Source organism: Onychostoma macrolepis, chromosome 20 (genome assembly GCF_012432095.1).
Source record: "Onychostoma macrolepis isolate SWU-2019 chromosome 20, ASM1243209v1, whole genome shotgun sequence".
Lineage (NCBI taxonomy): Eukaryota > Metazoa > Chordata > Actinopteri > Cypriniformes > Cyprinidae > Onychostoma > Onychostoma macrolepis.
In genome coordinates, this window is record NC_081174.1 from 2,109,816 (window position 1) to 2,125,787 (window position 15,972).

General features: G+C 40.0%; 1 protein-coding gene across 14 annotated transcripts in view; it reads right to left on the reverse strand.

Moving 5' to 3' along the window:
* ptprk (protein tyrosine phosphatase receptor type K) overlaps positions 1-15,972 on the reverse strand; it is a 184,816-nt gene that overhangs the window by 137,965 nt on the left and 30,879 nt on the right. For all 14 annotated transcript variants that reach the window (XR_009267521.1, XR_009267520.1, XM_058755143.1 and 11 more), the window contains one exon: positions 1,261-1,383. Coding sequence is in view for 12 of the 14 variants with exons in the window: in XM_058755143.1 (XP_058611126.1) it covers positions 1,261-1,383 (123 nt within the window). In the remaining 2 variants the exon portion in view is untranslated. The remainder of the gene's footprint in view (positions 1-1,260; positions 1,384-15,972) is intronic.

Here is a 15,972-nt window from a genome sequence, read left to right on the forward strand (position 1 = left end):
CCACATTTCTGTCTCTTTCTGTCATCTCTCTCCCTTTTTTCCCTCTTCCCCATTTTTCTATCTACATTTCTGTCATTCCTGTCCATCTTTTTATCTCATTCACCAGTTCATTTCTGTCTTTTTCCTTTCTATCCTTCTCTCTTTCCCCTGTCTATTTTGTCCACCTTTCTATCTCTCTCTCCCCGTCCCTGCATTTTTCTGCAGAAAAAGCACTTCTGTTGATCGTCTGATATCAAAATGAAGACATGTAAACGTCCCATCTTTGTCAACTTTTCAGAGACGAGTCCTCTAAATGATTGTTCTCAAGTGAATGTAGCGAGAGACTGTAGCCCACGAGGCCAGCTGTACACACAAACACACCGGCAAACACAGTGAGAAATAAACCTTAATGAATGCATGCCTTCTAAATGCAGCAAAAATGACAAATATCAAACCATCATTTTGTTCAATTAATTTGCTCAAATGTGTTAGTCAACCAAGCGCCTCAAGCAAGATGCAACAGCTATTATCATAAAAGCTGCAATGCTGTTCTCCTTCAGGTCCTCTTCTAGTGAAACCCTACCTGACTGAAAGCAAGGGCTGACGACCTTCTCTGTTCTCCTGCCTTGATTAATAACTTAATATCTTATTAATTAGGGAATTTAGCTGAGAGTGAAATGCTTTAATTTCCCTGAGCAGAATCTCCTGTCTGAAAACGAGTGATTAAGCGTCGGAGAGGTGAAAAGTGAAGGTCGCAACGCTCCGCTCTCCCCTCTTGTTCGCGTCTTCTTTGAGCGCATTTAAAAAGCTTAATTGTGTCACGTATGACAGTACTTTGACCAAAGCCTTTTTTCCCCCCTTCGGCACTCCACACGTTTTGTCATGTAAATGGCAAAGTATTTTCAGATCCCATCCGAGGAGTGTTCAGAGAGCGGAACAGCAGTTGAAGGAAGATTAATGTTCTGTTACCTGCCTATTTTCTCTCAACTTCTTCAGTTCTCCAGTAATGGCTTTTACCCTGACACGATAAGACGGCGCTGCAAATTTGTTCAAATGTTAGCAGCCCATTAAAACATTCCTAAATCTGCCTTACTGTTTAAACAAGCCCAAGGGCAGATAAAACCATGCGTTTCCACTCTCACTTTGTGTTCGCTCAAATTGGAGACTTGCCCCACTTGCCTCAGACTCTCCAGCCATGAGGTTAGCGAGGACGTGATTGCGCGCAGTGGAATCTAAATCTAGTTTAGTCCAGCTATGAGGCGGCGTGTCTGATGGACTCACCCTGGGGCAGGTCAGAGGGCAGGTATGGCACTTCTTGAGCACTGACATGTGTCCAGTCGAAGTCATCGTAAGGGTCCTGCTGGTAGTCGCATTGTGCTGGGCCATCATCGAAGGAGCAGCCACCTAGAACAGAGCATCATATACATTATATACACGTTACAACTCAAACACAAATGCACAACTTTATTAGTACAGCACCTGACAGCTTTCGGTGAATGAGACACACACACAGCAAGATCCAAAAGTCTGTGACCACTAGTGAAAATGCATATAGACAATTTTTTCTTTCCAATACAGAGAAAGTCACAGTATTAAACCCACCCAAATACATGTTTTACATGTTTTCTAGGACATCTTTCATTTGAACACATTGTTTTGTTACAAACTCGTGTAATACATCTTTTTTTTTTTTTTCAAAGTGACATTAGTCAGATTAGGATTATGAATGCCAAATTTTCATTTTGATCACAGACTTTCATTTATAAAGTATTTATATGACAATATATGACAGTAAATTATCTTTTTTTTAGTATCATATAAATACTTTTGCATATGATCATGATATATGCATATAAAGGGTATATGAATATGATATGTGACAGTAATGATCATTTAAGTGTTATACATCAAAGTACCATCTGATACCATCACTGTACCATGTTCAGTATTTTCGTCAGGATAAATACCCCTGCTGAGTTACCATATGACAGAAGAACAAGGCACTTTCTGCACATGCCCAAATCTAGTGCTCTAGTTTCCTCATATCAAACGTCCTCTGTTTGTGTTTCTCAAGTCGACAATCATGTTCTTACGACAACAACCCTTCTCTGACGCAGTGCCAGACTTTGTTACTCATTTACAGAAATTACTGATAGCTCAGGTTTATTATGAAAACTGCAGGCGAAACGGGGTGATAATGAGTAATAGCACATACAGTCAAAGACTCAAATCAGCGAACAGGCACTTTATAAACATCTTACAGCCACACAGACCTGCAGAAAGCACAAGTCATCTGTGATTCATACCGCTATGAACACACAGAAACAGCCGGTTTGGTATGTTAGAGTTGTGGTGCGGCAGTACTAGTGTATTACACACTTACAACATAAAGGACAGTGTTCCCATCAAGAGTGTGTCACGTCCTGCTGCCATTCTCCCTGCCAATACCCGCCTGTCTGTGTGTGTGTGTGTGTGTGTGTGTGTGTCAAAACTAGCTCTCCTATTCAGTTCATGAGTGTGAGTGTGAATTGTTCACACCCCACAGGATGTTGAATTGATGTTTGAATTGAAATGACAGGATGATGAATTGACTGAACTGCAATTCAAAGAAATTTACACAACAGATGAATTGCATTAGTAAAACACAAGCTTTGAGACCAAATATAAATAATTACACAATTGCTTTTGACTAATTATGCCAATTTATTCCATGACATGTACAATATATATTTTACACTGCATAAGCATTTAATTTTTTGGAGCTCTGCCATCATGATCCATCAAATAAAAGATATTACAATTAAAACTTTAGATAACACTTTATTTCAATAGTCCACTTTAGACATTCTACTAACAGTAAGTAACTTTGCAACTACATGTCAACTAGCAGTCATTAGAGTATTAGTAGACTGTCTGCTTAATATCTTCTAACACTTTATTTTGATGGGTCCACAACATACAACATACTGACTATCAGAAACTTTGCAAGTATATGTCAACTTATTCTACTAACACTAAACCTACCCTACTGAGAGTTAGTAGACATGTAGCTGCTAATTAATGAGAATTAGTTGACATGTAGTTACAAAGTTACTTTTACTGGTTAGTAGAATGTCTGAACTGGACTATCGAAATAAAGTGTAACCAAACTTTTACGTAACTATATACCATTTAATACCAATTTAATATGAATGCAAATTTCTAAACACACACACATACACACACACAGATATATATTGTTATACAGTGTATTGATATTTCAATATAATATTATATGCATTTCATTGAGTGTTCATGTATGTGTGTGGGCTCAGATGGGAGCTGATGCAGTCATGGCACAGAACAGACATGAGAGTAGGCAGCAGGACGATCTGTCACCGCTCGACGTGTGTGTGTGTGTGTTTCAGTTTCTCATGCATGTCTTCTAGACTAGAGTGCTCTATTGGCTGACAAATATCAGTACATCAGTACACCTGAAGCAGGTGGCTCTCTCTAAAAATATATATTTTATATACATATATATGGTTGGGTATTTTAAGGAGCATCGGTGGAGTGATGCAGTACAGTCTCAGTAAAGCATGACAGATTGTGTTGATCTGCTGCATCCACCACAAACCAACAATTAGCTGCTGTAAGACAGGGAACTGAGGCAAAAATGTCAGCATTTTTTTATGGACTTTACTGGCACATTTGTGGCATTATTTGATTTGTTTAGTATAATAAAGTCCACCAGTGAGGTAAAGGAGAGTAAAATACAAGCCCACCCACCAACATCTCCATCCCCTCCAATCTCTAACGTTCAACTACAACCTCCAGACTAGTCATTCATCTGAACGATTAACTATCATCATCTTGAAAAACTGTTTGACAGGCCGTCATGACTGACTCAGAACTTGTTAGTGACTCTGAAGCAGTGCATTCATTATGTGAGGTTTTCTCACCTGTGTAAAGGTCAGACGCTCCGTGTTTTACATCCACTGACCTTTACAACCTCTCAGTGATTTCACAGAGAGAGCAGAAATCCAGACAGATGAAGGTGTTAATTAAACGGCCCTGCATAATGTTGGGAAAGAAATATCTGCACCTTCCCAAGAGACCACACAAATTTATTTCCGCAGCGAGGGCTGTGACACGAGCCCAGAGTTACACATGGAAATGAGTCCTCATCGTTCAACAGATCTCTACGCCAGACTGTCGCAACAAAAATTATAATAATCTCAACTTTGAGACACAAGCACATTTCACAGATTCTCTAGTTGCAGGATAATGCAATATGTAAGCGTAACAGACCTGAGCTGTGCATTTTAATTGAATTTTAAGGGAATATCCTGTGCCAGTGTGGCGTAGACTTAGTTTTGAGCGAGTAAAACACACGCTTCCTACATTTTGCACTTCAAACACATGCAAATGTAGGAAACGGCTGACAACGACTTCTGCAAACAGACCGTTGCAAGAGTAGATTGAGTGAGTAAATGAACTAAGGAAGAAGACACAGAAGAAGAAAGCTGACTTTCAGAGGGCAGGAGAGACGTCTGCACACTTAACCTGACTGATTATAAAGGCAGACTAATAATACCGCTGCCATTTACTGCTAATCCACGGACTTAGTGCCATGTCATGCTAAAATCATTTGAGACGCACAAAATGAAAAGACGTGTCACTTCTCGTGCATCCAAGAACACTAATGAAAGTTACATTATGAGCTGAGCCTTAAACCTCCAACAACACCATAAAACGATATTTCGTCTATTACTGATCAAATTGGCCATAAGCGTGAAAATGTGTGGGCGGGTTTTGTTTAAAAGTGCAAATATCAACAAAAAATAGCATATGCATGTTTATTTTTTTTTCTTATTTCTTTCTGTTTTTGTAATATTCATCCTACTGAAAGATCAGTCCAGCAGATAATGTGGATGAAGATCCCTGAATCTTACTTTAACAACATGTCATCGAATTCTGTTTAAATGAAAACATACATCAACATGGGTTTCATCTATAGTTTATATCTACGTAAAACTTCCCCAGACCTGAACCGAGAATGAACTCCTTTCTTACGCACAATCTTAGCGTTCTCGTCTTTAGTTCCTCTGTGAGTGCTGGGCATCGGTTAAATGTATTTGCGAAAGGCCAGTGTGCGTAATCAAACGCTTAGCCAAACAAAGAGACTCCCGAACCAAAGCCAAACATCTTCAAATTCAAGACAAAATACAACACCCACTGAATCGTCTCGCAGCGTTTAATTTATCTGCAGCACAGGAAATTGAGCTCCGTCCTCGCAGCGGCGTCTGCCCACATTCGCACACACATAACATTCTCCAGCATCACAAAACCAAACACCTCCACACACCATCTGACTCTCTTTGACGCGCTTGGCTCCGCCGAGGGGCCGGAATAGCCGCAGATAGCTGGCCCGAGGACAGAGCGCTGACAACAACGCCCGCTTATGTGCTGAGGACAGAATTCATCTGTCTAAATGGGGCAGCGGCTATTCAGGAGCTCCAAATCGCCACAATCCCACTGCCTTATGCAGCAAATATCTTTCATAGCCCACCGAGCGCTTGGCGTTTCACGGCCGCAGCACTCGGCTCGTTGTGCAGGACAGACGGGCAGAGCGCTTTAATGAGTCCATAACACGGCGCTCCGCTCCAGATGGGCCCGACCGCGGCTCCTGCATTCAGCGACGCTGCAAGGACACTAACGGGGATGATTTGCATACTAATCCACGGCTGCAAATATTCAGCCTTGCTAATGAAATAATAGCCTGCTCTTCATTTACATAATAAAATAATTATTGTGTCTGATAAACCTCAAGGGCAAAGCCCATTCGTAGTCCCCAATAAACACGGGTTAACAACTCCATCCCCGCACGCTCATAAACACCCACTTATTAATAGCGATCTTTCCCTGCAAAAGCGCAGGACACAAATCAGCATCAAATCAGCCCACATTCTCGAATTAAAACTCAGGAATCGATTCCTAATATTGCAAACTAGCCAGATGTGGAAAACGGTATGGCGGGAGGGGATGGAATCAATCATAAAGCCATCAGCTGCTGAACTAAATTGAAAAACACAAATAATGATCCAATCAACATGAAGAAACACAGATAGCGCTTGTGTTGTTTTGGGTGAAATGGAAAAATGTTATTTTACAGAAGGTTAGTCACAGACAGCGTCAGATTAATCAACTTCACTAGAGATCTCATAAATAAAACCTCCATTCTGCACTGCTCTGTATTACTATGTTCAGCTTTATATTACTCTGTTCAGACCTGCTCCATTCATACCTACACTTCTAATCGTGAAAGCACAGTTTTTAACCCTGCAGTGCCAAAATGCTGCTAAAATGCCAGCATAAGTTGTTTAGCAACCAATCATAAACTCAATAATGGTTTCTTCATTAAAAATGCATGAGCTTCACAAAGCTGCAAACTCTTTAAAGCACTGTTCAGTTTCAGTTAAAACTGTGAAGGCACATTAACTGGAGTGTTATTTTTACAGTTTTGCTTCGAAATGTCTATAAGACAAACTGATGCTAGTGGAAAAGTAAACTCAAGTCTCTCCATGGCTTAAATTAAAAGACAGCAAAAGACATGTGAAAGCCTGTAGCTATACAATATGACGGTCAACGGTGTTAAAGACTTTACGACTTTCAAAACCGCTGCTATGACGGCTAAATGGCTCCTCTCACTTTTACCTAAAACAAAATGTTCAATTACGTAGAAATAACAAAAGGTGACACTTGTCTGTAGGTAAACAATACGTGTCACTTCCTCCGCTGTGCCTGAGTGCTTCGATTCACAGCTGCAGAATGCTTTGACCGCAGGTTTACGGATGTTTTAAAGCAATCTTTGTGTGCTTCATTGTGCGTTCGTCGAGTGGACAGAGAGTCTAATCTCGCTATTAACATAATTCCTGTGAAAATGGAGAAGCGGTCTTCTTGAAGGGCACAAAGTTATTTTCTGCTTGTAGAGCAAAATGTCAAAGACGCACACATTGTAAATGGATTTCCTACCAATTAAAACGGCTGAAAGCAACACCTTCAGAGACTGTCAAAATACTCCTTAAACCCCTCGCCGAAAGCGCTGTCGGCACGCCTGCACAAAATCACTGAATCACTGTACACAAGACGGCCATTTGCATGCCAATTAAAGAGTGCTGCCGTACACAGAGATAACAAAATACATGAACAATTAAAAATGCATCTGTCAAAAATAAACAAACCGGAATGAGCAGCATCATTTTCATTACACTCTAAAAAATGCTGGGTCAAACATTTAAAACAACCCGATCGCTGGGTCTGTCCGTATTTTTAGAGAGTACTGTATTCAGAATTTGGGGTGTAAAATGGTCATAAAAATGCAACAAAATGGCTTCATTTTTTTAATGTATGACAAAAATTGTTGTTTCCTGAGATTTGAGGCTGAGATACGGCCTGCACATGTTCAGTGCGAGGGCTGCGTCAGGCGCAGATGATGTTTTACAGCCAGCCATACACTGGAAAACCTCTGCTTGACATCAACAAGCTGAAACCGCTCCGCACCTCTGACCTGCTCCAGCAGACCCACGCATCTGCCTTCGGTCTCACGAGGGGATCGCTCAGCCTTTACAAATCACTGTTGGAGAGGTTCACACAGAGTCAAACATCTCCTCCGTCCCGTGAAACACGAACCCTCGCTGGGGTGTGGGACGGGAGCGAAAGAGAGAAAGAAAATAGTAGCTGAAATCAGACACTGGCACGTCTAAGCCCAGGGACTTTAAACAGAGACAATGAAGCGCTGCAGAGGAGAGGCTTTGTGTAGTTGAGGCTGTTCTTTTTTCTTTTTTCATTCAACTCTATGCAGTTCTGTCATCAAATATTTCTGAATAAAACTGTAGTTTGTTGAGCTACTCAGAAATCGCAACTACAGTCAAGCTACCCTTTTGACAAAGCAATTGGTTACATCACACAATACTAATTCAAAGGAAGCAACTACACTGGGCAGCAGCTCAATAACTATTTGATGATATAGTTTAGCTACAATAAAAGTAGAGAAATTTACATCAAATATGACTAGAAGTTATGCAGTATAACTGACCAAACTAGGACATAATTAGTTAAAATACGGAAATATTTTGTGGTAGGGAAAAAAGAAAAATAGGATTTCTGTGCAGACTTAATTTTGTCAAAATCATTCCACTTCATTTATTAAAATAAATCAACACTTAACATGCCATACCAAGCTTGTACCCATGAATAAAGAAAAAGGAGAAGTGATAGTAAAAGAACTAGCATTTATTGTAATGCATTTGAACAGTTTGTAAATACAGTTTTTTTTATGCATACAATAAAAAATAAAATAAAATAAAAATCAATGTTGTTAACAGAACAAAGATTATCAGATTTTTTACAGGAAAATATTAGTTTAGTCTTTCAGCTTCAAAATATCATGCATGCAAAATATCATTGTCTTGCTTGCCATTTCTTTGTAGTTAATTGTGAATTTTACTATCAATATCTGAGTGACATTGTTAACACATCAACTTTTTTTTCAGTGTATGCCAAAATGTAATGTTAATGTCCCTTCATTATATCATATTCAATTACAAAATAAATTACATAAATCAAATAAATTTTAAAGGCTGTGTACAATTCAAAACAGCAAAATCTCACCAAGAAAAGAAAAAAAAGAGTGACTATTAGTTTCTGTCATTTAACATATCTGTCCTAAAACAATGGTCAAATATTACATAATTAGCTACTTTTATCTTACCTCACACTTTTTTACCATTAAAATGGAAGTATTAGCTGAAATTTGTGCTCAGCTTCTTTAATTTGATTGACCATCTCAAGCATTTTGACATTTTTTGACTGATAGGCCGTTTAGACAGCCAAAAATTTTTACTTTTTGAAATGTTTTTGTCATCAACAAAGAGAGTTGCAATTTGGCCTTATCTAATTATTACGTGGGACATAAAGTGGAGATTAATATAGTGTGTGTGTGCTGCTGTAAAGCTGCTTGTGCGATACATCATGACATCAGCGCTTCGTGTTGGGAAAATCAGCTTGTTACTGGAAAAGCTGGGGTGTTTTGAAAACAGCTGAAGTACTGTCAGGACTCTGAAAATGAAAGAGTTTTACACTTACTCTTTTCTTCCATTGTCAAGCTCAAACAATCGAGAGCCCCCCCCGCAGGGTGTTCACAGTCACAATCACACAACACTGAGGCCTCTCTGCGTGCTGATTGGGCGGCTCTAATGATGTCACACAGGGCCCGGAGAGGCAGACAGCTTTTGAATTGCAGACGCACCTTCTCTTCACACACGAGTCGTCCCGCCCTCCCAACAAAGAGAGGGTGAGCCTGACCTACTCCACACAGCCTTTGATAACAGCTCTCTGAAGGCAGAGAGAGAAAGAAAGAGAGAGTGTGCTGGCTGCTTTAGTGATGAGACGTCTCCTCTGTAGTTTAACCTGTCCCCACGCTTTCCTTCCGCACCATTTTACAGCGCCAAAGAACAAAAGACGCGAGTCAGCAGCATATAATTACCCACAAACGTGTGCGACACTGCCAGCATGAATCCCTCATTCTCACTTTTACTCGCCGCAATCTCTCTCTCCGACAATAAAGCACCACCATGCCACTCTACACACGATTACCTGACACTTAAAAACGCTATATTTTTCTTTGCCACACCGCAAAGGGAAAAAGTTTGATGTGTTCATATGGCGGTATAGCCATGAAATGTCAGGATATGAATAAAAATGATGTTTCCCGTTCAAGAGAGGAAAGCGTTTCCACAGGTAATCATCAAAGCGGAAAGCTGTGGTACGGGTGAGCGCTGATGAATTCACGAATAAACGCTGAAGAACACTGCGGAAAGGGCAGCGAGGCCTGGACCCGCAACGCTTCACCTGTGTTTATATTGCAGCAGCGGAAACGTGAGGATCTGGACGTAAGCTGATTTACAAAACTGGGAAAAAAATCTGAAAGGACAGAGTTAAGAAGCGGGAAAAATGATGACTAGGTGAGTTGAGAGAGCGAGTGTGTGTGTGTGTGTGTGTGTGTGTAATGGGGTCCAGGGAGGATGGTGTACTTCAACTAGCTGTCACAGTGCTTGAAATTTCTCACATGCGTTTGAGGAACTGCAAACAATCAAGAGCGGTCGGTAAATGTGCTGAGCGTGCAAGAACGCACACGTCTGCGAGATCTAGTTCTCGTATAATCTCCTGCTCTGGCTGAAGCCCAGGTGAGATGACAGTGAAAAATAGGCTGTGGTTTGAAGTTGCGAGGCCACGGTGAAAGCACGTCAGCTAGTTTTCTGTCTTTTCGTGTTACGTTGGAACACCCAGCTGAAAAGATCAGCCTGTGCTCTGCTTTGGTCCTCAACAGGTTTCTTAACTAGCCTAACCAGTAAGACTCCTTTGGGTTGACCAGCCAATGAAGCTCACCCAGTGTCTTTTAAACTGTATTTTGTTGTCAAACCTTCTCAAGGACAGCTGAGAATTTTTAAAGCATTACTCCACCCCAAAATGTAATCACTCACCCCCATGTCGTTCCAAACCCGTAAAAGCTTGGTTAGTTTTCAGAACACAATTTAAGATATTTTGGATGAAAACTGGGAGGCTTGTGACTGTCCCATTGACTGCCAAGTAAATTACACTGTGAAGGTCCAGAAAAGTATGAAAGACGTCGTCAGAATAGTCCATCTGCCATCAGTGGTTCAACCGTAACGTTATGAAGCTACGAGAATATTTTTGTAGGGAAAGAAAACAAAAATAACAACTTTATTCAACAAATTCGGCACCGTAGCATCACCGTAGCGCCATTTTGGAGAGTATTGCTGCACGCAAATAGAGTACGCTCTTCTGTGTCAGCCGCGACACACAGATGCACTGTTTTCATTCAAATCAAAGCGTAAATACACGTAGAAGACGTATCCTTGCGTCGCGGCTGACACAGAAGACCGTATGTGTGTTTTTGCCCTGTGACATTTTCTATATCAGCGAATTAGCATGATTGCTTAAAGAACGTTTTATGAAAGGAAACCCTGGCCGGAGGTTCAGGACCAGACTGCACCAGCACCACTGCCTTTATATCAAAACCACAGCCTCTCTAATTCATGCCAAGAATGTCTGCTTTTTACTGCTCAGAAATCCAATTAAGTGAGAAACAGCCGTATCCTCTGGCTAGCCCAGGGCCGCTGCGCGCGCTATTCAAGAGCTGACTTCTGCAGTCAAGGTAAGGAGATTAAAACAGAGAGTCGGACCGAACAGCAAAGCCCAGATCCCGAGGTGCATCCGCACTGGCTGCCGGTCATTTGTTTACCGGATCAGCTGTAACTGTGAGGAGAAACCTGCCGGACAGGTAATGCCAGGATTCACTGCACTATTGAAATCTCTACACACATCTCATGTTTCAGTGAAATGAGGCCTTTATGACTTCACACAATAAATCAACACTGTTGAGTCTGTGAGTGACAAAACAACATCAGCTGACAGTCTGTCATATATCTCTCAATCCATCTGCATACCTGCCAGTCCTGCCATCAAGCCATCTGGAACACTAAACCAACAAGTTCTCCATAGTCAACTGGGAAAAGTGGGAAGTTCAGGGTGGTTGGCATGGCTTTTGAAGGACCGGACTGCAAAAAGCATCACCATAATCAGTATTTTTATCTTAATTTATTTGAGAAGCTTATAAAGATATCTAAGAGGCAAAATTGTGTTAGATAATAATAAGACTTGTTTTAAAGAATGTCTGGAATTATGTATTTTTCTCACTGGCTTATATTTTGTTATTTGTTTATGGAGGAGAATTGGACAAAAACTTTGATCATTATGGACTATTTTAAACATTTTTACACAGAGATATATACAGAGATAGACATCTTAAGTTAAAATCGTCATTTTGTATGAAAGACGTCTGTGTGCATGTTGTATTTCCTGCGGCGCACATCTCGTATAACATCTTGGGAGAAAAAAGAACAGAGCACAGACTTACAGCATGTCACAACCTGCACTCACTGCATTGCACACACACACACACACACACACACACACACACACACAGTAAAAGGTGTTTAATGGCACTGATGTGAGTGTTTTGTTGAGGCCAAATCTGCAGATTTTCTGGTCAGCAGAGTTTTACTGTCCACATCTGCAGGAGGTGATAAGCCATAAAAATGACCCACATTTGGCAGGACACTCTTACACACACACGCACACACACACACACACACACACACACACATACACGTCCAGCCCTGACTGCAATGGAAAGTAAAGCCTACTGAGAACTCTAATTCCACTTCAAGCTGAAGTGTGCCATATGCTTTTTTATGTTAAATTATTTATCGTAATGTGTAAATACCACAACTCTGTGATGCTTTTCATGTTTGAGCATCAGACACAACATTAACTCAACCTTTGCAAAAAGAAGTACATTTCAAGTTCATTTTATTATGAGTAAACTTAATAAAGAATATTTTCCAAGTATTCTTTATGTGGGAAGTATGATAATATCAATGTACATGTAAGTGTATTTCAGTACTTCTTGGGACTAAATTGGTGGTGCTTTTTAAGTGAATTTAAAGGTATACTGTTACACTGTTATACACTTCTAGCCCACTTTTTAGTTTATAAAAGTATACTTTTAAGTGTACTTTAATTGTAATGGTAGGGAAGTTTGAGTACTAAGTTCAAGCTTCTCTGTTGTATTGCAAGTATATTGTAAACGGTATACTGTTAGTTTACTCTTTGCATATACTGCAAGTATACTTGTAATTTTTTTTTAACTTTACATCATACATATATGTTACTATCTACTGTATATATCACTTTTTATACTTGAAACATAACTTTTTATACTCTAAATACACTGACAAAAATACGGTGGTAAAACAAATTTCACTGAGAAATTCCTGATAATTTCACCAAAGATTACAAAGAAATGGAATGTAATGTGGAACCTTTAGGTACAAAGACTGAAAAAGTGTTTTTTTTTTCTTTTCTTGTAAAACATAATCTAATAATCTTTGAAAAAAAAATTGTGTTTCTACAGTGTTGACTTGAAGTTATAACCTACAATACCAGTGGACAGCACATACAAATTCACATACGATCGCTTTTCATGTTTGAGCATCTGACACGCAACATTAGCTCAAGCAACAGCACGAGTTTGTGTTTGGACTATCTGTCTGTCTCAGCAATGGCAGACGATGGGAGTGATTATATTTCAGTTCTGTTTGGTGATACTAGAGTAGAAGTCTTAAATACTTTCGGGTCTCGGGTGAATGTTTAATGAATAGCTTCGGGCTCGGGTTTGTAGCTAAACTAAAACTATATACAGTTGGCTACGCTGCTTTCATAGATGCACGCACACACACATTATTGCACACAGATAGAGATCGCGCAGCGAACACACAGCACGGAAACATTTATTAGTAAAACAGCTTCGATAGGCTACTGAGTCGCAGCGTTATTTCTCTGCAATGAGGGGGTAAGATCGTTGTTTTGAAGTAACTAAGCCTCATTGCTTGTAGAGAGAGACGCGCAGATGCAGGTTCACACACGCAACTTTCATCCCTCTCTTTCTCGCTAATTCAAATAAATGATTAATTAATTCAAATAAACGCGATCTTACCGCACTACATCTCTGTGTCTGATTTAAAGCAGGCCGAATGTTAACGTGCCTTAACTGGCGAAAATGACCATAATTTGCACGGTGGAAGATATATCGTCTTGTCGCATACAACCATTCAAAAACTCGGCAGAATTTATGTGACCGCTGCACCTGATATTCATAAACTTTCATAACTGGTAAGTGTTTTTTCTTTTGCCTTGTGAAGTCGCCGAGCCTTGATGAATCTGTTTCTTTACATGTATTTACTTACTGACCGTTGCATGCAATCGTGAAATACAGCATCCTTTTTTTGTTTTTTAATTGGCTATTCGTTGTAGGAAAAAAAAAAAAAAAAAAAAAAAAAGATTTGGGGTTCAGGCTCTAAATTTAACTGTGCCGCTAGGGTCGGGTCGGACGATCTCAGGTACGGGCTGGGTTTGGGCTTCAGTTTAAAGCCCGTGCAGACCTCTATACTAGAGCCACACTTCTGTTTTAAATATTAACCGACGAGAGCGTGTTTGTGTAAGGTGAGGGCCTCAGAGAGAAGAAAAGAAAGAAAGACTGAACATGTTTCCACTGCAGCTGTAATAAACGTTCCCTTCAGCACCGCTGAGGTCAACGATGGCAGCCAGTGCCATCACACAAACACACGGCTTTCTTTGTGTTTTTCTCTGTCAAGGCAGTTCTGTTGTTGTCGGCAACGTCTATTCAGCTCAGAATGGAGCCAAACAGAACAATCTAGAACAGCACAAATCTCACACACACACACACACACAGAGCGGTGGTAAGAGCGTCTGTCTATTCCTGAACAAGGCCAGACTGGATTGATCATTAACACACGGTTAACATGCCTAACTTCTGTTCTGCATCCTGAGTTAAACAAGGTCAAAATCACAGCACTTCCTATTCTACTCTCTGGGATCAAAAGCTGAAGTTTGTCACGTTTTAAATGTCAAAATGCTTTTTTGTAAGCCAGTTTAACATTCACAGTCACTTTACGAAAGTCTTACTCAGGTTGACTTCTTGAAGACTGCGACTCTGGCGTTCAGAACATGAATCTGAATCAGTTTGAGCCCAAAATGTCAGAAATTAAAACAGAAATGCATGTTTATTATGGGTTTAGCTGAGATTTTCATTCATTTTGGGATAAATAACTAATTAACTAAATGACAGCTCCAAACCGGCGCGAGTCAACACCGCACATAATCAAAGACAATCCCGCTCACGGTTAACCTTCAAAGCTGGTGTTCACGTGGTGATGCTGGCGGTCTGCGCGTGTTTTTGGCTGCATGGTGCGGCTCAGAGAGGCTGAGCGCAGGACACAGAGATGCCAGTGAATCGGCCTAGTCATTAAGCTGGGCTTTAAGTCCAGACTAGAGCTGGATTTGAGGCTTCCAGAGAGCAGCACAAACTCCTCTTGCCAGCCCGTGGCACACACACACGGACACACTGAGGTAAGCTGATAACAGCCGCTGAAACACAACCAGACGCACACCAGTCTGCTGAATTTGTTGGCATTTTCTGCACTTTTATGGAAAAGAAATCTGGGGGATTCTGTAGAATGGATGTGGAAGTGAAGTGAGGGTGTTAGAATACTTGCTCACAAACACAGAGTAATACACTGAGTCAACTTTAAATAATCCATTCACAGGTCGATTGTGCTGGAAAATCTCTCTGTTTGAGCTTGACGACACAGTAACTGTGTCTCAACCAATGGGGCGAGTTTGGGGCGGGATCATCTGACCAATAACAGACAGGGGAATGTTTGAAAATTGTCACTGCAATACTTCTTGACATTAGAAGTGCAGATGTTACAGCTTTAATTATGGCATCCCTTTAAAATGGATGTGAGCGTACTAACAAATCTTGAAATTAGCCTAAATAAATAAATCTCTGATCCAGCATTGTTCAGAGCAAGTGTGATGTTGAATGCTGCCAAACACTGAATGCACATGAATATGTGGTGTGTCAATATAAGATGTGTTTACACTCACTCTGGACACTAGCCTTATGTGACTGCAGTATTAAAAAACAACAACAAAAAAACAGGGTTATTATTGTTAACAAAAAAACTAAAACTAAAATCAATTAAAAAACAAATGTCACTTGACATTAAGTAAACACTAACTGAAATAAAAGTAATATGGAAAAAAATAATAATGATTTAAGCTAGATGCCAAAGCAACATTTCTCATTTTCATTTAGTTTAACTTGATGTACTAAAATAATTAAAATATTTTATTAAAAAAATAAATAAAACCATACAAACATACTTAAAAATAACTAAAATGGCAAAAACACAAAACAAAATTACTAACATTTTCACTAAAATTAAAATGGAAAATATAAATATAATTTTTACACTGTCAAAGTTCAGAAATGGCATGATCAAC